This window comes from Hemicordylus capensis, chromosome 1 (assembly GCF_027244095.1).
Source record: "Hemicordylus capensis ecotype Gifberg chromosome 1, rHemCap1.1.pri, whole genome shotgun sequence".
In the NCBI taxonomy this organism is placed as follows: domain Eukaryota; kingdom Metazoa; phylum Chordata; class Lepidosauria; order Squamata; family Cordylidae; genus Hemicordylus; species Hemicordylus capensis.
The window spans coordinates 158,528,888-158,553,313 of NC_069657.1; the positions used below are offsets into that span (position 1 = coordinate 158,528,888).

At 42.5% G+C, this 24,426-nt stretch overlaps 1 protein-coding gene across 42 annotated transcripts in view; it reads right to left on the reverse strand.

Annotated features, from left to right (window-relative positions):
* The window catches only part of CLASP1 (cytoplasmic linker associated protein 1), a 314,919-nt gene that overhangs the window by 12,278 nt on the left and 278,215 nt on the right, over positions 1-24,426 (reverse strand). For all 42 annotated transcript variants that reach the window (XM_053312677.1, XM_053312569.1, XM_053312671.1 and 39 more), the window contains 5 exons: positions 21,047-21,197; positions 19,133-19,379; positions 16,627-16,817; positions 14,116-14,244; positions 3,733-3,939 (listed from right to left, as the gene is read on the reverse strand). In XM_053312677.1, the coding sequence (XP_053168652.1) occupies positions 3,733-3,939; positions 14,116-14,244; positions 16,627-16,817; positions 19,133-19,379; positions 21,047-21,197 (925 nt within the window). The remainder of the gene's footprint in view (positions 1-3,732; positions 3,940-14,115; positions 14,245-16,626; positions 16,818-19,132; positions 19,380-21,046; positions 21,198-24,426) is intronic.

The following is a 24,426-nucleotide window of genomic DNA, read 5'->3' on the forward strand; positions in this document are numbered from 1 at the left end:
GAGCATCTGTTTTACATGCAGAAAGTCCCAGGTTCAATCCCAGTATCTCCAGGTAGTGCTGGCGAGAGACTCCTGCCTGAAACCTTGGAGAGCCACTGCCAGTCAGAGTAGACACTACTGAGCTAGATGATCTGACTTGGTATAGGGCAGCTTCCTAGGTTTATATGCAAAATACCAATGGGAAAAATAGCTGAGGGAAAATGGCATTTTCCTAGTAAATAACACATTGTGGTCTAAATGCAGGGGCATGATAACATCCCCATAATAGAAGCACAATCTTAAGAAAAGGTGGCAATCTCACACAAACTGAGTAATAGTTGAGTAATTGCTACATTAAAGTATCATCTGTAAAGGTCCTGATAGAAAGAGATGCACCTTTGGCTTATGATTTCCTTGTGCCCTGGGCACAGACTGACCTCTGCTGGGGAAATCCTACAAATATCTCCAATCTCTATTCCCAGCTTTTCTGTGGCTACTTTCCACCAGGTCAGACTCAGCAGAGAGACCATATTCATGTAGCAAGACCAGGACAGGTTTCCTCTTAAAGGCTGTCTGTAGCCTTCAACCATATAGTTAACTGTAGCTTTTTAATGCTGTCTGTCAAAAGGGGTTAATGTAGTACTTTAGCTAGGAAAAGATGAATTGGCCTTATAATTGAGCAAAACAGGCCATCTCTTGCTAAAAAGGGATCAATTATAAATCATAACATCTGGGTTTTTTTTGACAAGATAATAATTTACTTGACTCATACAACCCTATGCTTTTCTTCCTTTTTTTATTTATAGTTTTTATTCCGTGAACTATGTGAGTATTTTAAATGAGAAGAAAACACCTGAGTCACATGAAAAAAGGTGTGACACAATCCAATGTTTAGTGAACCTCCCAAGCCCTGGTCTGACCTTGCCCTCAAACACAGGGCCCATGGAAATGGGAATCTTTTAAAATGTTCAGCTGCCCAGTTCCTCACTCCCTGAACTGAAACATGAAGAAGGGAAAATGCTTCTTCATCAGTTCTGTTTTCAAAATGGCCTTTTGACCTTTGCTGCTACATGATATTCCAAAGTGTTGGGGTTCTCCTCTCAGCAGGACTAAGTATAGTTTCATACAATAACCAGGCAGGATATGGCCACAAAGTATAATCATCACATCTCACTGGAAGTGTAGCCTGTAAAGCTTAGGATTTCTTTCAGGGTCTACACACCCTGCAACATAAAAGCAATTTGTTTCCTCTGGCAGCAAAAGGCAAGGTGGACCCAGAAATTGCTCCCAATGGGCACTGCACAACCCTTAGCCAACATGCCACATGTACAAAACTGGTTGGAGAAATTGGATAGCACATGTCCACATCTTCCATCCAGAAAGCCATGCTTCCAACATTGATACACTCAATGTATCATCATCATTCCCTGTCCCCAAAGGGCTCACAATCTAAAAAGACTATGGGTTACATGCAAATGTTTTGAATGAAAACCCAGTGGTTGAGGTTTTACATAAGAACAGCCCTGCTGGATGAGGCCCAAGGCCCATCTAGTCCAGCATCCTGTTTCGCACAGTGGCCCACCAGATGCTACCAGAAGCCACAGGCAGGAGTTGAGCGCATGCCCTCCCTCCTGCTGTCACTCCCCTGCAACTGGTACTCAGAGGCATTTTGTTTTAACTGTGGGGGGCGTTTAGGTGGCCATGATCTGAGAGGAGGAGTGGCAGTGAGGAGGGAGTGCTTAACTCTTTTCCCACTAGTCATTTTTCTGTTCAAAATCACCCCTAGCTGCTCTCCCCACGTTCTTGATTTAAAAACAAAAGCAAGTCAGCCAGCCAGCCTCGCTGGGGCTTTATCACAGGCGTTTGTAAGAACTGTGCAATTTGCTCCTTAGACACAGTCTGGGAAAAGAACTGCCAGCTCCAAAGGTACCAGTGCCTTTTCTTGGGAAAATCTAAGATGTGGCAAATTACTCACAAGGATGACAGAACTCAGCAAGTGTTACCAACAAATGTGTTACCATACACAAAATGTATGGCAGTTTTAAAGCATGTAGATAGATCTGAGAGGAGAGTCTCATTTCAGAACCATCTCCGAGAACTGCAGCCACAGTAGTTCTTGATATGTTTGCTTGTGACACACATCAAAACAATGATTCAGCTGAGAAGAAAGGTTGGGTGGGGTGGATTCTAGAACACTTCAAACCTAGATGTGTACCACTAAGTGGTGCCTCAGTGCATAAAGGTGTGGAGGACCATTCCCAGAGGAATCTTACAAGCAGAGAGTGAACTGGGCATAGAGAGGGAAGACTTGCTGCCTCTGAATATTTAGCGGCAATGCTTCTTCAACATCACATGCTCCTTAGGACAACTAGGGATGCTGAGTGAGTCAGCTGGAAATCTGCCAGAGTTTCCTGCTATAACATGGCTCTTGCCTGCCCCACCACACAGGGCTGCCCCTCCAAGGCATAACCTAGCTCTGACCTTGTACAGTAAGATTGTGTCTAGTAACTTTCAGAGGAAAGAGAACCAACACGTGTCACTGGTAAGCTCCTTAGAGGTGTGGGTCAGCAGAACACAATTCACCTTGGCAACTCTAGAGTCTACTGCTGAAATGGATTCAAGTAATAAAATCAAAACCCCTTCATCTTTAAGTCTTGAACTATCATTCCTAGTCCAAGCAGGAAGGTATGATGAAATTGTGAAATCCCAATAGTTAGGAAGGGGCAGTGGGTCAGCATTAGAGGACATGCTCATGCACCCCAGATTCAACCCTTGGCATCTCCAGGGAGGACTGGGAAAGAATCCTGTCTGAAACTCTGGAGAGCCTTTGCCAGTCAATGTAAGCCAACAATGAGCTAGAAAGACTCAGTAGTAGGCACTTTCATATGTTTATTGTCCATGGATCGTGTGGATACTGCTACCTAGTTGTTGTTGTTTTTTTTAAAGATTAACCTGCTTTTCTATAGAACCCAAAGTAGCCAAGAACAAAAGCACTAAACATTAATAAAAAAAGCTCAACATAAAAAACAAACCACAAGTTCAGCTGAGTGAAACTGTAAAGCAAACATGATAACTAAAAGCCTATCTAAAGATGAATATTTCAACTGATCTTTTGAAGAGCCCACAGGGACAGACTGATAGGTTTCTCTAGTCTAGGGAAAGTTTTCCAAAATACAGGGGCTACAATAGAAAAGGCCCTGTGCCCTCCTCAATTGCTCCTATTTTACTTTTACTGAGAAATCAGCTTGCCTGGAGGGCAAGAGAAAAGGAAGAACAGCTCTGTAGAAAGCTGCCTGCCATCCAGCTCCCACTGGTTCCAGGTGAGGTGGCCGCTTCCCTCCCCCAGCTGCCACCTCAGAGCTACTAGAGAATCAACCTGCCCTGAGGGAAGGGGAGAGGAAAAGGGAACAACTTGTCCCCAAATAACCTGACTGAAGAAACAGCACCAGAAAAGATCAGGTGTGAGCATGTATTTAAGTGTTCAAGTCTGTGAGAATGGCAGCTACTGTTAACAATGCTTTTAACCCTGGCAATATATGTATTTTTAGTGTTTTCATGTACTTTATTGTATATTGTTTGGGCAATTTAGTGGAGAGGTGATTCATAAAAATGAACAAATCAAAAGTACCTTCCAAACTGAAGGGACTCTAAGCAGCATAGAGGGCAGGGAGAATCGTATCAAGAGGCACTCCAAGACCCAACTACAATGGGTTTTAAAATTCAAACACAACACTTTCACATAAGGTAACATACCTGCAATAACCCAGGAATGATGTCTTGAAGGAGCTGATGTAAAGATTCCTTTGAGATCCTCTCAATGACTTTAGTTTGCATTTTAATAGCAGCCAGATTAATTGGGTAGTCCGCTGTTTGAATGATGGGGCAAAGCACTTTGATGCACTGTTCAGGGTGAATGGAGCTGGCAAGAGTAGAAGCAGCTTCCTCAGCAGCTCTAACCACCTAGATTTTGGGGGTCGGAAGGGAAGAAAGAGGAAGACATTTGTATTTTACAGATAACACTAACCGCCCAGAGCTAAACAAACAAATAAATATATATAGATAGATATAAAAATAAAAAAATAACCAACCCCCCCCCCCACCCACCCGCTGACCCCTTTCATAGGAAGCCACTAGAAATATTACACTGACAGAGACTGAGTGGATCTGAATTAACATTCACATCAGGTCATGAAATCCACATTCATACTACGTTCACATCAGGTCGCAAAATGCTGTCATCTGTATCAGTAGTGGTGGACAGAAAGCCCTTTCCCAAATGTTTTTTCACAGTTTACAAAACATGCCAGAAGGCAGCAAATTGCAGGAGAATATAAAGATAGCATTTAAGAAAAAGCTGGAATCTACCATTTTTTCATGGCTGATGGGCAGACTAATGAAGCGCTTGTGCAAACATGTACTAGTGCAAAGCTGTTACGCTGGCTAGCTGTGCGAAGTCTAGAGCTTGCTTTACAGACTAGTGGTGTGGTAGTGTGTGTATGTTGTGCAACAAAGTGTGCAACCTGTGGCAAGCCTTATCTGTTGTGCTGGGAACTTTTGCACAAGACAGCAATTCCGAGAATCTCTGTGACCTTGCACATGCACTAGCACAACTGTGTTTGCTGCACAAGTGCTTTGTTAGCCTGGATGATGGCCACTGACCTTTCCTTGGTGTGGTGGGCTGGGATTGGCCCTTGTGGGGTCAGCTGACAGAATGTTCAAGCAGGTGGTACTGCAGACTAGAGGGTGCACTAAAAGCCCAGAGCTTACTTACTGTAGTTCATCGGGCTTGAAGTTGAAACGCTTCTCAATGCCTCATTTTAAGTTAAGGCATCAGATGTCTCTGTGCAACTGTGTTTTCTCCCATGGTCACTCTGCAGCTATTCTGTGTATGTTTCACTCATGAGAATGAGGATGATTTGGCACAAAAAGAGGTTAAACATAAAGGTACAGAAGGTTGAGCTACTGTACATATTTGTTTCACTCAAGAGAACTGAGATTGCTTGATGTGACAGGTGTAGAGTATCACAAAAATACAGATGGCTTGGTGTACAAACGTCGTGAGGAATAGATACTGCAAGACTACGGAATGCCTTTTGCTATACATCTGACCTGTGTACAGAGAGCTCAGTAATACGGCTGATTTCTTCAGAAGAGGTGGAACTGCAATATCTAACTCAACATGCTAGTTCTTTTTAAAATATTGGCAAAAAGTCTAGTAATTTCCTCTTCAGTTCAGAAGATTTAAGCAGAAGACTTTTGAAGGTGCTGCAGGAATCCATGGGTCTGGAAGAGAACTGCCAAGAGATGGAGGAGGCATCTGAAGTGAAGAGTGGCTGCAAGGGACAATTTGTGAAGGCCATTTTTAAGGGCTGTGTTACCTGGGGCTGCCTGCTCTTTTGTAACTCTGAGCTGACATTTCTGGTGTGCTCCTCCTCCTCAGCCTTCTGGACCTTGGTGAGCAAGAAGGGGTTTCTCACACATAATCTGAAGCCATCTGTGGTAGAAGAGGTTTCAGGCCCAGTGGTGTGCTCTTCATTTTTCCTGATTGTGGGGAATGTGTTTCCCAGATTCAGCGGGGAGAGTGAAATAGCCACTCTGCATTTCTTTTCCTTGGAGTACCCTAAGTGTCTTGGGGTAGGGGTAGGGGCAGCCAAATAAGCCTCAGACTTGTTTGCACTTGGGGTGCTGACAGGTCTGTAACAAAAGGCCAGAGTCCTGCAAAAACCCCTATTGCTCCTCCACTTCCTGTTCTAGTGGAGGGGGGAGGGGGAATGCTAGCCCTGCCTACAGCAGGAAGAGGAGCTCCATCCCAAAGTAAGCTGCTTTTCCTGCACTGACCAAGAACTAACCTTATCAGATGTGGTTGCACAGAGCTATGTTTATGGGAAAGGACAACATTCCAGCTGAAAACTGTAAGAGGAAATACCCATTTATGTTAGAATGACAGTTATGTGGGCTGAGTTCAAGAGGGCAGATGCCAAGAGCACCTGCAGGATGACTGTAGATGTAAAGCACAAGATCTTCTACGCCACCATACTTTAGGAGTGATAATGCTGAAAACCCCGGGCAGACCATGTTGCAAATCGGGTCTAATCGGTTTACCTCTTCATTAAAGCAAGTCACTAATAAGGCTTCAAATGCATTCATTCAGTGCCATACAATCATGTCACAGGGTCCAGAAATGTCAATAAGTCTTGTTTTAGAAAAGCAGGTTTTCCATGTCCCAAAACATTCACGTGGCATGCCAAAGATAAGATTTCTAGTGAACCTGAAGAGGGAAGGAGGGGGAGGGGGGCTGCTAACTGGACACAGAGAAACCTCTTCACAGACCAGAAGATATCACAAGCCCAACACCCAAGGAAGAGGACTGGGTGGGAGTGGGTATGATGGTAGCCAGTCATGAAGCCAAGGCCTTTGCTTAGACTATAGAGTCTGTTCAGATGCAATCCTATCTTATCCTATAACTAAAATAGCCTCTATCCAACTGTTTTGACTTTTACTGACAATCCCAAACTTCCATAGGCAGTTCCTTCCGTTACTGACCTACTCTAATACCAGGGAGGTGTAATAATTCTTAAGGTTAAATCTAAACATACTAATGCTAGCTTAAAAGCACTCAACTATTATGTTTTCAAATACTTTCAGGGTGCTCAGCGAAAGGGGTTCATGGTGGGATGAATCCTGAAACCCTGCTAACTGGGCAAAGAGCCACCTTTTAACATGGTGATTCTATTTATTTAGCAGGGGGAGAGTAATTGGCCCTATCCACCCCCAGCACAGTACCTCCAGTGACTGTTGCTGGTGTCTGTCTTCTGTTTCTTTTTAGACTGTGAGCCCTTTGGGGACAGGAACCAACTTATTTATTTATTATTTCTCTGTGTAAACCACCCAGAGCCATTTTTGGAAGGGCGGTATAGAAATTGAATGAATGAATGAATGAATGAATGAATGAATGAATGAATGAATGAATAAAATGTTTCTGGACACAAATATTTTGCTGGGGGTGGTACTAGAGTGTTGGTATCAGCAGCGGGTTTCCTTTCTTATACAGCAAATGCGTCTCCTTTGTGGGTGACGAGGGCAGCAGCGTAAACACAGCTGCCTTTCCCAGAAGCTATTTCCCTTAAACATGCTGGGAAATGCAACCACTGAGGAGATACGGGTTTGCTATAAAAGAAAGTAAACCTATCACTACTGCTGCTACCACCACGCTAGGAAGCCCCCTTGAAATTTTCATGCCCTCCAATTTATACTACCTGTGAAAGGGGTGGTGGGTTCATACCAGCACTAAGGTATATCTTCCTTGAGTTCAAGTCATTGCTTCACATCCAGACTTCAGGGAGAACTCCTTTAAATATGTCAAAATTGACCTCATAGTCCAAACTTAATTCTGTTAAAGCTATTTATTCTCTGGGCCAAAACACACTTCCCGCCCTCTCTCTCTGAAAAAGGTGCAGAAGAGGGCAACCAAGATGACCAGAGGCCTTGAGCACCTTTCTTACGAAGCAAGGCTATACCACCTGGGGCTATTTAGTTTAGAAAAAAGACGACTGCACGGATACATAATAGAGGTCTATAAAATCATGCATGGAGTGGAGAAAGTGGATAGAGAGAAATTATTCTCCCTCTCACATAACACTAGAACCAGGGGTCATCCCATGAAACTGATTGCCGGGAAATCTAGGAGCAACAAACGGAAGTATTTTTTCACACAACACATAATCAACTTTCGGGATTCTCTGCCCCAAGATGTGGTGACAGCCAACAACCTGGAAGGCTTTAAGAGGGATTTGGATAACTTCATGGCGGAGAGGTCTATCAACGGCTACTAGTCGGAGGGCTATAGGCCACCTCCAGCCTCAAAAGGCAACTCTGAGTATCAGTTGCAGTGGAGTAACGGCAGGAGAGAGGGCATGCCCTCAACTCTGGGCTGTAAGGTTCCAGCGGCATCTGGTGGGCTACTGTGTGAAACAGGATGCTGGACTAGATGGGACTTGGGCCTGATCCTGCAGGGCTGTTCTTATGTTCTCTCTCCCCAAACATCTGTGCCAGAAAAATGCAAATATTTCACTAAAAATAATGTATATATATATTTGGCATATATTTGCTCAAATGGCATGCCTGTTTCTTATCTCAGTGTTTGTCATTTGCAATATTTGAAAATGTTTGGCTAGAACTATGGTGGAAGGAAAAGTATTGGAAAATGGGAGGCAGTAGTTTTATCATAGTGAAAAGGGAAACAGATCAAGCACCACAGATATTTGCCTATCAAATTCTGCATGCTTTTAAAACGGGACAGCAGTTCACATATTCTACTCACTATTTTCTATTTGGGGCACTATGTGGGAATGAATAGAATAAGCTCACCTCAAATACATGAATATAGAAATATAAATATGCTACAGGAAGCCCTACTTTAGAACCCAATTGAGGCAAAACAATGTTATATCAGTGGTACTACTTATGACAGTTTTTCAGCATGAAGTTATGGCTGAGTAAATTTGCTAGAACAAATTAGTTAATATTAACCAACTGAAAACAGAAAGGTTGATATTTCTCTGCCTAGTGCTGAGCAAGTGTTATCAAAACCATCAGAAAATATTCTGTGTAAGTGATTTGTTTAGTTCAAGCAGCAAATTAAAATTAAAAGTTCTAATATGAAACTCCATATACACAGGATAGCCATATAAAATTGTAGTAGCTATCATGATAGTAGAATTAGTTTTAACTTTTCATTCATATAAAAGACTAGCACCATTTGTGTAAGCAAGCAGGTTTGTAACAAAAATAGGCCAGGCCATACCAATCTCTCTAACGTTGCAGTTATAAATGAAACAAGCTAAACAATAGACAATGGCTGACATCCTGATTAAGCCAGCAGCAATGCACTGGGAGGGGCATCCACACTGAGAAAGGCTTCCAGAATACCACAGTGTGGAGCATGCAAGGTAGGGGGAGAGCATCTTTGCTTATCCCTGCTTCTCCTGGAAATGCCCTCTGCCCTTCAATAAATATGTCCCTGAGGGAACACTGACCCTCAGGGAAGTATTTCTGGCAGACTCAGGACATCTCCAGGGCAGGCTGAAATCAGTGAAAAATTGTCCCACACCCTACATGTTCTGTGCTGCAGAACTAAGGAAATTCTCCGTAGCACAGGTATGTCTTCCTGGTGGGCTGCTGTTGGGTAGTCAGGATGCCATAAAACTGTCATCTTCCTGAACTTAATGTTGATCTCTATTAAGGGTATCTTTAACATTCAAACACTATTTTCCCACACAGCGATGTCAAACAGCCTGCAATGCATACTCCTATGACTTTGTTACCCTTCTTGGGCCTTTTTGTAAACAGAGGCTGTCTGGGAAAGGCTTAGCTCTGGTGACATGGACTAGAGATAACTTCTAGCCACTAGACTCCAAATGTGTCCTTTTAGAGTGAGGCAGTTATCTAGCTTGAATGGTTCCAAGTTAGTTTCCTCCCTTTAGCATCTGTTCACCTGAGCAGCTGCTGAAAGAAATGTACTCCAAGGTAATCCTTGGGATATATTTGCCTCTTCAATAATTCCTCCTGGACCACGCAAGTCCTGCAAGGTCAGCATGTGGCAACTTACTGTGGTTGTCCTCAAAGGACAAGCTGCTTTTTCAGCAGCTCAGTAGGTGGAGTAGAGACGCCAAATGTGACCCATGGGTATTAGGCTGCCTTCTGCCAAGGTCATTGATCTGGGGCTGCCTGAAGTTGGAGCTGGAATGCGAAGATAGTCCTATTGGGGCTGAATCCTCACCTGATGCGCCAGGGATGGAAAACCTGTCCTATCACTACTATTATGCAACCTAACCATGAGGCATGAAAGGCACTCCAAGGGAACCCTCTCTCCCACGAGGCCTCAAACTTCAGGACTCTCAGGGGATACAGATAGGCTGTTCTGCAGGGTAGGAGTTCAGGTTCAGCTAATGCAGTGGCATTTTATATCGTGGCTCATATTTATTACATTTATATCCTGGTAGAGAACATGAGATACACAGGTGGACTCTCATCCAGACCCAAACCTGCCTAGGTTCAACACGGTAGTTGCATCATGTGCCCTCAGGCCATGAACTGAGGGTTGGAATGTTGACTGAGCTAGTGAAATATGGACCCCTGCCCCACCACTTAAAGTAAATACCAGCTCTTAAGTCTTTTTCATTCAACTGACAGTAGAAAAGATAGTGAAGCAACCCTGTTTTAGCCTTTAAAAAGAATGCATTTCAGAAATGCAAAGCACATAAAGTAACATAAAAGTACCAGCTCTGAATAAAAAGTCATGGCTTTTTAGATCAGGAGGAACCCTTTGAGGCAACACATCATCTCCATACATTGTGTGTGAGAAAGTGGAACTTGGGGCCAAAGCAGTCATGATGGGGCTATCTATCATGGGTTTACCCTGTTCAGATATGAAGCAGGAAACGGGCAGTCCTGCTTTTGAAGCAAAAGGGATGTGCAGGAGAGGGGCACCGAACCTTCCCTCTTCCTGTGCCTCACTTCCTCACAGTAGTTTGTTCTAGGCACTCCCCTGCCCCTTCCAGTTCAAATATAGAGAAGTGGTCTGGAAATAGAGAAAGGTATCTGGTACAACAGACTGAAGGGGGGCAAGGCACAGATTGCGGAGGGTGCAATGCCCCTCTCCCACATACAACCCTGCACAAGTACCTTCCACATACAACCTTGCATAAGTACAACCTCCCCACCATACACCTTTGATATGCAAATGGAGCAGAAATATGAAAAGAAACATGCCAGACTCCATCATGTTCAGTTTGGCCTTTAGTCACACTAGTTATAGGAACACCAGTTCCAGTTAACTGTGTCTGAAGACTCATGATGGACTTTGCTGCTGTTAAGCCAGTCTTTTGCAGAAGGACTCAGTTAAGGCAGAAGCACATTGTAAAGAGAGGTACCACATGCTATATGTTACATCTAGCTTTGGCTAAATTGACAGGCTACAGGCTACTACAAGAGTTGGGATAATGAATCTGCCAAGCTGAGGAACGTGGTATTGTGAGCTCAAATTAATAGAGATGCGAATAAATGCTGCCTGAGAAATACTATCCATACTAATCTGAACATATCTGGAGTATAACTGAGGACGGCAAGCACAGTAAAGCAAGTCCATACTTGTGGCATTTTCTGAGCTGGAAGAGAACTTGGACTGGAGGGAAGGCACAGGGTGGGAGGAGGGATAGCCCCACTTTCTTGTCTTTACCAAGCACAATGAGATCCCTTAAAAAGAAATTTGCTCCTGCAGTCTATCAATGTGTATCCAATGTTTCCTCTCAGAACTAAGCTGGGGAGCTTATTTCTCTTCAAATGTACTTCAAACAACAACAAAGACCCAAGAGAATCCCACCTCCCTTAATTAGACTAGACAGTGGTCCATATATAATAGCCTCAAGCAAAGTTAACTATGGGCCCCATTTGGGGGGCTTTAGACTTATTTTTATCGAGCAGAGACCTAACTAACTAAAATGTAGAGTATTTACGTGAATTGGTCCTGGTTTAAAAAACACATATGTAGGTTTCACTTTATGTGCGTCGGGAGGGAAGTGATATAAAGAGGTGGGGTTAGATCAGGGGCTTCCAATCTGGGAAACTCCAGATGGCTTTGCTCACCAAACTGAATCTTCGTAAGAAACTTAGTACAGCGATAACAGCAGACATTCTAGCCTGATCAGCAACCAAGAAGACTGACCTCTGGAAGTAGAATCACAAAATTGTAGAGTTGAAAGGGATCTTGGAGGTGTTCTAGTCCAACCCCCAACTCAATGCAGAAAGCTGCTGTAGCATCCTTGACAGCTGACAGCAAAGAAGAGCCTACCACTGCATGAGGCAGACCGCTGAACAGCTCTTACAATTGAGGGGTTCTTTCTAATGTCTAACCTAAATCTGCTTCCATAGAACCCATTGCTTCTAATCCTGCCCTCAGGAGCAACAGAGAACAAGTCTGCTCTTCTCCTATTTGACAACCCAGATATTTGGGGAGATAAAGTGGAGAAAATACTTTCCATTAACCTTGGATTTGCTAGGATCCAGGTTTTTGTTGGTTACTTAGTTAGTTTTAACAGGAATTGAATTCCAATGGGTACATGGAAAAAACCCCAATTGGCTTTACAATTCAGGGGACAAAACCTAATTTGAACCTACATTTCTTTACACTTTCTTGGACCAAACTCTTCAATTACAACAATTATAACAATTCCACAAGTGTAAGATATCCACACACTTTTATATTTTGTTTTATATTTACAGTTGCCCACAACTGGCAGATGGGAGCATAAAATCTTGAAGTATACTGTCAATTTAAGCACTACCCAGAATTTTAATACTGCCTGTCACAACTGTGCAAAACAAAGTCCTTTGGACAGGAAGAAGAAAATGGAAACGGCTTTTGAAGATGGCAGACTTCCCTATTTCCTTGTGGAGGTGATTCAGAAAGAAAAACGACAAGGGCATTGAGTCAAGGTGAGTCAAAAAGAATGTGCAATTGGGAGAAGCCTGCCAATAAAGGCACTCCTTTAGAACAAAATGTTTTGTCCAACAGCTTTATCTGGAAATCAGTTTACAACTACGGCTAAATGTTGTTACAAAAAAAAAAGGGGGAAAAAAGAGTGTTGTGTGGAGACTCTGGTTCCAAGAGAGTAGAGTACAGACATGCTGATTTATTAAACGGATTAAATATTTTCTGGGGCTTCTTTTAAAAGACAATATTTAGTACACACTTGTTCTCACATTGCTTGCTTAACTGGATAGGACCAACTTCTGTTTCAAGTCCTAATCCTGTGTGCATGGCCACATGCTGCAGCCCTGTCTGCTGGCCATTTCATGCACAAGGGTATATTCCCACCACTCTTCAGTTCTGTATCACAGGGCTTGCCCTTCACTTTGAAGGTCATAATTCTGCACACAATGGCATAAACCTAATCCCACACCCCTCCCTGGGAATTAGCCCCTTGAACACAGTGGGACATACTGCCAAGCAAATATGCACAACATCTAGCTATAACAAAAATGGGTGTGGAATTGCAGTTAATGATAGGATAGCTTTCCAAAGGCATATGCTGTAGATGGGAATAAAATATGACTAGGTGACATGTGTGTTTTAGTTGGCAAAACTGGAGGATCAGAAGCAGCCCTCTGTTTTTTTGGTGTGTATTTTTAAAGCCACTGACCTGCACTGCAATTTCAACAACACCTTCATTAACTTTCCCCACACCTCTCAACTTATCTGCATGTTCATGGCCTGTTCAGTTGGAATGCCTGAAGCAGGCTTACGGTCTTTCAGCAAAAACCAAAAAGGTCATAAAGCTCTGATGACAAGCACAGAATGAAGCAAGCAACAGAGACTGATGGCTTAACGGACACTCTCATTTCACAACAGCATGCTCCAAACAAGCAGCCTATGTGTGGCCAGTTTCTTGTGACCATTTTAATATGTACCACTGCATACATCTCTGACTGCTGCCCCAATGACAATACTATGTGCAGCATGGCCCTCTTTCCTGTTCTTTTAAATATTTGTCCTGGCTATAGCAGAGAGCTGGCTAAATACAGCTCTTCATCATCAGCACCATCACAGAATTACATCACTGAATTACAAATGAATCTGTATAGTTACCACCCCAGTTCATAGACCCAGGCAGGATATTGTTCTTAATATCTTATATGTGTGTCTCAGATACATATGTGCATGCAGACTACATGTGGTTTTCATTATTGGTGGAATGGAAGCAAGCTGTAGGGCAGGGCTGCTCAACTTCGGCCCTCCTGCAGATGCTGGCCAACAACCCCCACAATCCCTGGCTATTGGCAGCTATGGCTGGGGATTATGGGAGCTGTAGTCCAAAAACAGCTGGGGGGCCTAAGTTGAGCAGGCCTGCTCTAAGGCAGGGCATATGTTATACTTTAATGCTTTTTCTAAGGCTTCAATATACCTACATCAGGCTTTAGCTAGAACAGGCACAGAAATCTCTCTGTAAGGGTTCATTTTGAGCTTTAAGGGTCATGATCAGTCTCCTGACAACAAACATGAGAACCCAGGACCTTGCTCTAAGTTGCTTGGGCACTGCCCACTGTACAAGCAGCAAGAGGATTACCAGAATTGCTTACCTCTTTGTGGGAATCTTTATGTGCTTCCAGAGTCTTCATGATAGTCAGTTCAGCATAGTTCTTAAATCTTGCGGGCTGGTTCCTCAAGATTTCTCGCAACACTCTCAGCGCCAAGGCTCTTATTGAATGCTAAATCAAAAGAAGCAGCACAAGTTGGAGAGAAGGTAATTAAGATGATCAGAATCACACACACATCAGGGGTGTGTTGTTAGTCTTGAAGCAGACACACAGTTTTTATACGGGTAAAAATTGTCTTTTAGACCATAAAAAGTGCAGAATTACAGTTGAGAGGCACTTGCTCAGCAGCAAGGGCCCTGACGGACACAGCATGAGCCTTGACTCACTTGCAATACTCCATAATATATTTACAGAAGAATCACTTAAATTCAACTAAGCAGCAGACAACCTGTGTCTTTACTTCTTGTCACTTGTAGGGCTAACCCCCAAAGTGAATCTTTTTAACCCTGCAAACTGGTCCAGGTTTCAGGGGGCCCTTGACAAACAGCTCTCCAGAGGTCCTCTTCTGTCCCACTGACTACAGTCAGCCCCAAGCCAACGATTGAAAAAAAGAAAAAAATCAAGGGAACAATCAGAAAATATCTACTATCTGCAAAGTACTGAAATACAAGTTAACTAGCTGACCCCACACAGAGCATCTGTGCGCTCTTTGGGGCCAGTGGTTACCTCTCCCCCCCCCACTTCTGCCCCAGTCTCTGCTTCCGGGCCCAGCCACCTCTCCTCCCCACTTCTTTCTCCCCTCCTGGGCCTTGCCTCTGTGGCTGGGCCGGGCCTGCCACCTCTGGCCTCCATTGCTGGGCCGCTGCCGCAGCAACCAATCCTCCTGAGTGCGCCTCAGCCAATCAGGCGTGTCCGCCGCCCAGCCAATCAGCTGGGCTCTGGGACGCACATTCCAAGGCACACCCAGGAGAATTAATATAATAGATATATAAAATAACCCAATCCAACTGATTTGACAAGAAAAGGTGAGCTTCAACACCTCTGGTCTTTACTGAACCCTGAAGATCAACAACTATAATTAACACAGCAAATTTATGAAGGATTCAGCTTTGTCATGTAGTTTGTTGCTACCACAACTGTGACATTCCCTGACCCCTCTGCACTGGAGGATTGTTACTAGGGAGAATACTAGAACAACTGCTCTGGTTATGTAACTGCTGGGCTGTGTTTTGGATGACAGCCATTCCACACAGTGCCTACAGTTTCAACAGAAGAGTATTTAGTTTAACTTGCTCCAGATTGAACTCTAAAGTACATCCTGATGCTTTGGTATTCACCTGAGCAATTCATGTGCCAGCACATGACTTGTCTCCTGATTAAATCTTCCAAAGCATTTATGACAACAAGACCTGGTAGATACAAACTGCAAACAATAATTGGTGTGCAGCAAGCTCTCTGGGCTGCTTCAGAATAATAATATTTCAATGGTATCTCAATCTTGCTAACAGGTAAAACTATGGGCAGGATTTCAGTTACCCTTTATTTACTCAGTAAATAAAGCATGAAATGATAAGGGCCTGTTTTTCAATTACTCGCCTTGTTTTTGTGGAGGAAGAAACTCCAATTAACACAATATTGCTCGCTTTCCATTGTTTGCATGTGCAATGTAAGCTAATAAAGCCAGGGCACACTTGTACCTAATAGGGATAAATAAGCTCAATCCAAATCTACAAATACAAAAATCTGGTGTCTGGGTGAAACGATAGATCTGACCTATGGGATACTGTGTTGCCAGAACTTTACAGCACAGCATCTTGCTCAATAACTGAGCAAAGTCTTCATTAGTTTTGGCTAGTTAAGGCACAGTGCTTAGAAATCCAAAAGCTGCTGAAAAGGCACTCATTAATATGCTGGCATATACTGAAAGCTCCAGAAGTCAGAATGTCCACTCTAACACGAGAAAAGAGAACAATGCATAATGAAGTCAGATACAGTGTGGATAATGTGTGCATGTGCATATACACAACAGTCAATGCAATATTAACTATGGATTATCCAAAGGACAAACAGGCATCTAAAGATATGCCATAGTCTTTGGTACCGGCATTCATCCTCTTGTCCATACTGATCTGCCACTATTCTTCCAGCTTTTTAGTTAGTGATTTGAACCCATCAGAGGTTTTTATATCTGAGTGCTTAGCACTGGTGCCACATAATCTTGGCAGGTCCTGAACCAGTTTCAGTTTCTTTAAATTCCAGGGTGCAAATTAACACCCTAGACCACTGGTTCCCAATAAATTGTAGCTGGGGCTGATGGGAGTTGTAGTTCAGCAACATCTGGAGGATCCCAGTTTGGGAACCACTGCCCTAGACAATAAACCACCACAAGAGTGTCATCTAGACAGTAAACCCATACAACTATCTAAACATTAGACCCATACACTGTGGGTGGGCATGACTGCAACACCCACTTTGGCTACAGGGAATACATGAGATCTTAAAAAGCCTAAGTGGTGGGGAGTATTTATATGGAATCTTGGGTTAGTATCTTACATCTTTGTCTCCAAGTGTTTCAAGCAATAAAAGCAAAATGGTCTTGAAATGTTCCTCCCAAACTCCCAGGTTATCTTCCCTTGTGATCTTCAATAGCTCAAGGAGGGCTCCTTTCCGTTCTTCCACTCTCTCGTTGTGATTGGATAACTCTTTTAAAAGATCAGCCACCAAATCAGAATGATCAATGGGCACTGATAGAAGAAATGAGAAGTGGGTCAACTCCTGAGTGAGGACAAACCAGCAACAATTGTAGATAGACAGATAATTCTTTATTCGGTCTCTGACCAGAAAAAAAACCCATCATAGCATAACAACAATATCTGACAGCTATAATACAGAGAAGTTAAAGGGCTGTAGAAGATATAATAATTTGTCTAATCCTGTTAGCAATCAAAATAAATTTGGCCATGTTATATGTAACCCCAGCATCTCAATCCATAAGCAAATAGCTAAATACAAGATTGATCTGAATGGCCATAACAATTTCTTAGATATGGATCAATAAGAGCAACCCAGAAGTCGTCATAAAATTTACAATACAGGAGAACCTCGATATCCATGGATTCATTATCTGAGTATCCATGGTTGGGTAATACCTGAGCCCAGTATACACGGGGGGCGGGGCGGCGGGGGGGGGGGAAGAGACACATTGACCTTGCGTATCTGCAGGTTGGGGGTGGCTGGAAATAATTGCAGAAGTGATTTCCAGTCGCCATTTTCTGTTTTAGAGCCTCAAAATGGCTCCGTTTAAAAGGAAATGAAAGGGCGATTTTCAGCCAATTTTCAGCTGATTTGTGGGCATTCCGGGACACAGCGTGACTCAGGGGAAGCAGCTAAGTATGGTAGGCAGCTTCTCCCTGTGTTTCCCTTCCCCTGCAAAAATTGGATGTTTCACCCATGTTTTCTCTCAACCAGGAAACTAACTCCCAATTGCCATTTGCCTTGATATTCGCGGTTTCCATATCTGCGGTTGCACTGTGGAATGGAACCCCTGCAAATATCAAGCTCCTCCTATATAATAAAATATGAGTAATTGACTCAGCTGCTTTATCACCACTCAAAGACGTGCTGAATAAGGAACTTTTTTAATACCTGCCCTCTAATACCGCAGATGGAAATGCACTGAAGCGAGCAACAATTGTAGTAAATGACTGAGGATGGGGAATTCATTCCTAGGATTCCTCGCTAATACACCTAGAAACCTGATTTTTCTATAGTATGCTGGTTACACAGTTTGATAAACAGCATTTACAACATATTGACTCTTGCTCTTTGGTGTTATCATTCATCACCATGTCCCAGTACAGCAATTCTTTGCAGATGGATACATGGGCTGTGATAGAATCAACGGTACTTCCAAGAAGGTAGGGAAAACTTTAGAACTGTAATCTGCAAGCCAATTCCATGGCTAAATAAGACTCTGAAGCAGGAAACCTATAAAGGATAAAGCCGGCCTGGCCCAAGCCCCTCCCCACTAACCCCATCCTTGCGGTGTGTACCATGCACCAATTCCCCTCCCTCTGCACAACCCGGATCACCTCCTTACTCCACCTCCACAGCATGAAGAGTGCACCATACACCAATTCCTTCCACTCCCACCATCGCTCGTTACTTGACTGCAGCCAACACTCTTGCTGCTCCTCCAGCTTAGTTCTTCCTGCCTTTTCCAAAGGCAGGGAGAGTGGGACATGCTAAGCTGGAGGAATAGGAGTAGCAGCAGCCCTGCCCCTGCCAGTTCAGACAGGGGCATGGCTGTCTGGTGAGGTAGCCAGCGGAGATGGGCACGGGCTGATCCCCCGCACCAGACTGCTGCCTCACCATATCTCATTCATTAGTGGGCCAGCCCTGAGTAAAAGGGGAGCCATCCATGTCCTAATTTATTTATTGTTAAATTTATACCCTGCCTTTCATTAAGAAAATCCCAAGGCGGCTTGGCATCAGTGCTAATACACTGATGACAAACATCAAGGAACGGCTGCTGTTCACAGCTTCCTGGCTCGTGTCTCCAGCTGTTCAGAGATAACACCACACTTCATGGGTTAATGGCTGCAAACACTGATAAAGCACTGGTATACCAGAGCAGCCATGAAATTTGCAGCAGCTGTAATGAATAAGCTGCATTTGTTTCCTGATGACCCACATACTTCTGACATTCCTGTGCATCGGTGTAGTCCTTCTTTTCCTGCCCCCCACCCCGCCACTTGCCCATAAGATCCAAGGGAAACGTCTCATTTGTCTTTGCAAAAACAAGCTCAGGTCATGGGAAAGTATTATAATGTTGAAAACTCAACTGAAAGAACTACTAGGATTTCCCAATGAACAGTGATGCAAATCATATTATTCACTTCTGTTGCATATTCTAGCAGGGCTGGGTTAACATGTGATGTAAACTGAAATAAAAAAGTAGTTTCAGTGTGATATGATGTTACCAATTAAATATGGAAATTCAAAATTCCAGAGCAAAAATAGGATGACCTCAGAGTTTAGGAAGCAAACAAATACCAACCATCCCGAAGCTGATCAATATCATCATCAAACACCGCCTCCTTAAGAGCACTCTTGTCATAAGCGCTGATAGTATCAGAGTATGGGTAGGGATTATATTCTCGGGTTCGGGGTCCTGAAAAGGCACGTGGGGGCTGGGTATTGAGCAGGGAAGTTTTGTTGTCTAGAGCCATCCTTCCCCCTTCCACAACATCACTGCTTCCACGCACATCAGTGGCTGGTGAGGCTATCCCACCATCCCGAGAAACCTGCAGGAATTGGGAAAACAAATGGTTAAAGACTAGGCTAACGTTCAATGGCCAGGATTAGGCCAGAAGAGGGCAATGTTACTTTATTATTACGTCACATTTTAATGGGAATCTGTTTCACAATTTGTTGTCATAGCAATTAATATCCACCCTGAGCATTTGGGATAGGATTGGATACAATAAACAGATACATTAAGTAAGATAGAGTATAATTCGACTCCACTGAACACATCATTTCTGGCTAACATACTTCAGTCTAAACACATGTAACAAAACATTGCAAATATTAAAATAAGTTTTTGTTTTTTTAAAAGAAAATCACATTTTAGTAGCCTGCTGCTATTCCAAATCACTTCATTACTGGACTAACAGAATCATGAAATGGGGTTTTATTACCCCCATTACTAGCTCACATGATTAAAACAGGAACATTCCATGAACATACATGTCTTAGGATGTTGGGAAAAGATGTCTACATGTTCTTGTAATGCCCTGATGTCTTCCTGGTATGATCCTTAATAATGCTCTCCATGCAATTAAGGAATGCACTAGGACGACATCAGGACATTGTGAGAATGTGTAATGATGTGCATGCTCATAGTCCATTCCCATTTTAACCACGAATCATTTCAGGTGAGACAGAAGTTTTGCCTAACCAACCCATAGTTTCTTGTGCTATAAAATGACAAAGGTAAAATCTGCTTGACATTCAAATCCTACATGTGGGGGAGATTAGGACTGCTGCATACTACTCCCACCTGCCATTTGTGCATTGGACTTTGTTTGGGGTCTGGTATGAAGACCAATGCATGTACACCAACCTGTGTAATCTATGTATCCCAAAACTGAGCTGTATGGATCATGCAGACAGGGCCAATGTGTAATGGACTCTAAACATGTAGACTCTTATACACACATGGAGATCAATGCACAAATATTAGGTGGGCTGTGCCATGGGAGCAGGCCAGCATAATCCTGATCAATTTGTAGGATTTGAATATTTGCATACAGCTTTAGTGTTTCAAGGGTTAGAAGAATCCATACATTATTTAGTTTAACAGCACTGGAGAAAAACATTAACAGAGGAAGGATTTTTTTATTCTCTATTTTTAAGCCACTTAGTGATTTCCCCCAATGTCTTTTTTGCCCCCACCCCCATAGCTTAGTCACTGAGCTAAGAAATTATATAGACAGTATATAGGAATGGCTTTGTTACTTAGCCCAACCTACCTCTGAGGCATGAGACTTGATTCACATGAAAAGCCACCCTGCCATGTCTTACTGTTTGAAACTCAATTGCACAAAGGATACTTTTACAGCAACAGTGATTGTCTGAAGCAGCTCCCAATGCAGTTCTGGCAATTTTAGCAACGTCCATGTGATCAAAATCCTGGCAACTGCACAGGGAACTGCTTCACACAAATAGCTTGGTACAAGTTGCTTTCTGAGTGGCCACTCACATGGGTGACCACCCTTGCAAATCTGGCCTAATGGCTGCTTCAAATGCCACTAGTTCTACAAGTCTCGTAGAAAGAAGATGCATATCGTCAACAAACAGGAGAAAGTTATTTTCTAATAAATAGAAAATTATTCAAAATTTAAGTGTGCTTTGCATGCTAACAGGCCAATATGCTTAGAATTCCTTTCACCCACAGAAGGTTACTTACAATGTCACTGTCTTTCTTTCCATCACGTTTGACTGGTTCATTTAGATCCTCTTGACTACGAAAACTAAACTTTTCAATTGCCTCTGTGACTCCACGAAGAGAGCTGTAAATTTCATCAGAATTTAGGTTCTCCGTGTCGTAATCCAGCATGCTAAAGACCGAACACATATGGAATGTTAAAACCAATGAATTGTTTGTCTGAAATTCAGCTCTGAACATATGCTAACTTTCACAAGCCCCGAAATCAAAATTCAACAATTTTGTTTGGAATTTGGGATGTGTAAAATAATCTATTCACTAGATACTAACACTGAATATGAACATCCAACCAGATTTTTCAATGAACTAATTCCTAGGGTGTTAAAAGTATTTAAGCAATACTTTTAATCATAATTTTAATATAAGTCTTCTTTCATATCATAATAAACCAAGACAAATCAAGAACAACTATTTCCACATGAGGTTCAAGTGTTCCAATAATCTTAGTCAAGGCCTAGCTCCAAATATGTAATAAATGACTACAAAGGGTTAGTAATAAAGACTCAAAAATTTGTGGGATTATGGATTCAGTGCATGAAATACATCAATATACTAGTGTTTGGCTTTAAAGCTTATTTTACATGGTGAAATCTAAGACCAAGAATCTAAATCATTAGGAGTTAATTATAGTCAGAGGTAAGCTATGGAAAAAGAAAAATGATTGCTACCATTACTTGAGTATTAGATGTGAATAGGTTTTCCAGGTGGCTCAATTCTCAAAGTGCTCCATCAGGGCAAGCATCACTGATGCCAATGGAGTTTGCATTAGAATACTTGAAACAGGTTTATAAAAGAAAACATGAAGAGTTATCAGCAGAGCCTTACTTTTCTTTGCTGATTTTTTAAAAAAAGTCTCTAGCAGGTACCGAACTGCATAAGCCCTCCACCCTTCAATTACTCTGTATACAACTACAGATGTGCTGGTATAGCAAATCGCAGGTAATTCAGAATACCAGACTGAAAGCCAGATTCAGATCAGCCACACCTTTTGTGCTATTATAACTGTATTAAACACCTGTAATGATAATTGCAGGATTTGAGGCAAATCTGGGGGTTTCTCCTTAGGTAGAAAATGAGGACTGTTGAAGGAATCCAAAAGGTTTTTTTTAAGGTTATTGAATTGGAGAGGGGAAGAGGTCCTGCACATGCTAATCTTGAGGAAATCTTGCAAATTGCTTGCAAACCTGAGAAAAACAATATGGATATTAAGATCAAAAGCCTACATGAAGTTCAGGGTTGATTGGTCTCAAGTCTTAAATTTGGGGCAAGTATTATGCAAGAAGAATAAGCCTAAATACAGTAACTTGTAAAGGAAAACATGTTTCTTGTTTTTCTTTGTTTTTTTTTAAAAAAGTTTTATGCACAAAGTAAAACAAGAATTTGTGGAGACTATTCACAATTAAAACTATCAGGAGAAATGGACAGCATTAGAGGCAACAAAACCTCATCTTTGCCAAAAAGAAATGGATGACATTGATTTCCTGTCTGCATGGGTATGCCCCATTTAGTAAACACCTGGAGAAAGACAGAAGCCAAACTAAACATGACTGGAGCAGCTACATTTGTTTATTCATGTGTCTGTTTTAGACACATACAAAGCAAGTGTGGGAATATATACATTATTACAACAAAAAGAGTGGGGGTGTGTTCTGAACTCTGCTCTCCCCACCCCCCTGCACTGAACTCACTATGGGCTCAGCATATGGCTACAATACAAATAAATTGAGCTGTTTTATATGTGAAACAGGGCAGACATGTGAACACCAAATGGGGATGCCCTCATCACATGTAGTTTTGTGTATAACAAGGTGCCAGAAGTGAAAGACTGGCAAGATGACCCTCCCATTACAATAATCAATCTACATCTGGAGAAAGAGTGTTTCACAAAATGGAAACATCTTATGAATAGGCATGTCACCAACATGTCAATTGCCTATGCCAGGATTTTAATTGTTTAGAAGAGTTTCTCCTCCTGGAAGAGATTCAAGAACTGCCGACCAAGGACAAGATTTATGTCTTCTGAGTTCTCCATGGGTTACATGAATTCTGGGAACAGTTACAATCCCTGGATCTCTGTCAATGTACTCATTTTTCAACACCAGCCCAAGTAGCACCGCCAGAACTGAATGTACATGGTGTGTTTTGTTGAAGGAGCCTTAAGACAACTCCTAAACTCTAAACAGACAAAGACTCAGAAGGAAAGTCTGTCTGGAAAGAGAGAGCGCCATTTGGGAGCAGTATGGGATAAGAGAACAGGAGGAACTGCTATGAACCTGCTACAGCAAAGCTACAGACCCTTCTGGCTAGAAAAGATTGCAACTAAATATTTACAGCTACTTCAGTCAATACAATGAGAGATCTGCCACACCTTTCACAAATGAACACTTGGCCAAAGATTTTGACAGGGTTTTGACAGTACTCTCTGAACAAATATTATTACTTTGTGCTCATTCAAACATATCCCTAGCAAAAGTCTCAATGAGATCTGTTACAGAATAATGGGAGCTTCAACTTGCCTATGGAATGCACACATCACAAGGTTATTCCTTTCATGAGCAAAATGAACACAGAAAGAGAACACTAGAATGTGTACACATACATTTCCCCCATTAGCTTTCCATGGGACTTAAACACAAAAGGGCTCTGTTAATGTAGCTCAGGATGCTCAAAAATCACACAGCTGAATCACGGAAGACCCAACCAACCAAACCCCAAAGTCACTTATCCAAGGAAAGCAGTACCAATGCTGTGTTCAAGTACAGACACATGAACCTTACAAGATATATGTCAAAAATCATGACTGTGGAACTTCAGTGTTTCTTAAAATGACAAAGGTATCAACTCTACCATGCAGACATTTTTAACCAAGCTAAATCTGTAGTCCTCAAGGTTCCAGAAAAACATTTGAAAATGTAACCTACTCTCATCAATCAAAAAAATTAACTCGGAATGGTTAAGTCGCAGCATGATTCATTTATACATTTTTAGCATAGGAGAAGCAATAGTGCGTGCTCTCTCTCTCTCTCTCTTTTAAATGGCATTGGATCTTCACTAGTGCTAGTGAATCTCATACTGGGATGCATAAGTGCTCTTAGCCTTGGACTTCCGGGCTGAAGTCCAGGGCCTCCACATCCCCTGGGGGGGCCACCAAATCCTCTTTAGTCTGTCCCGGGTGGTGTGGTCACCATGCCGCTGGCCCTCACTGTGCCGGTCGGCCAAGTGTGACTGTGACCTGCGCCAGGTGCCGAGCGTGACCTCTGCTTTAAAGACAGGGGTGGGGAAATAAATATGTAGAATGGGAATACGTTAAGTTGTGTATTGAAATGTTTCTGTTAATGCAG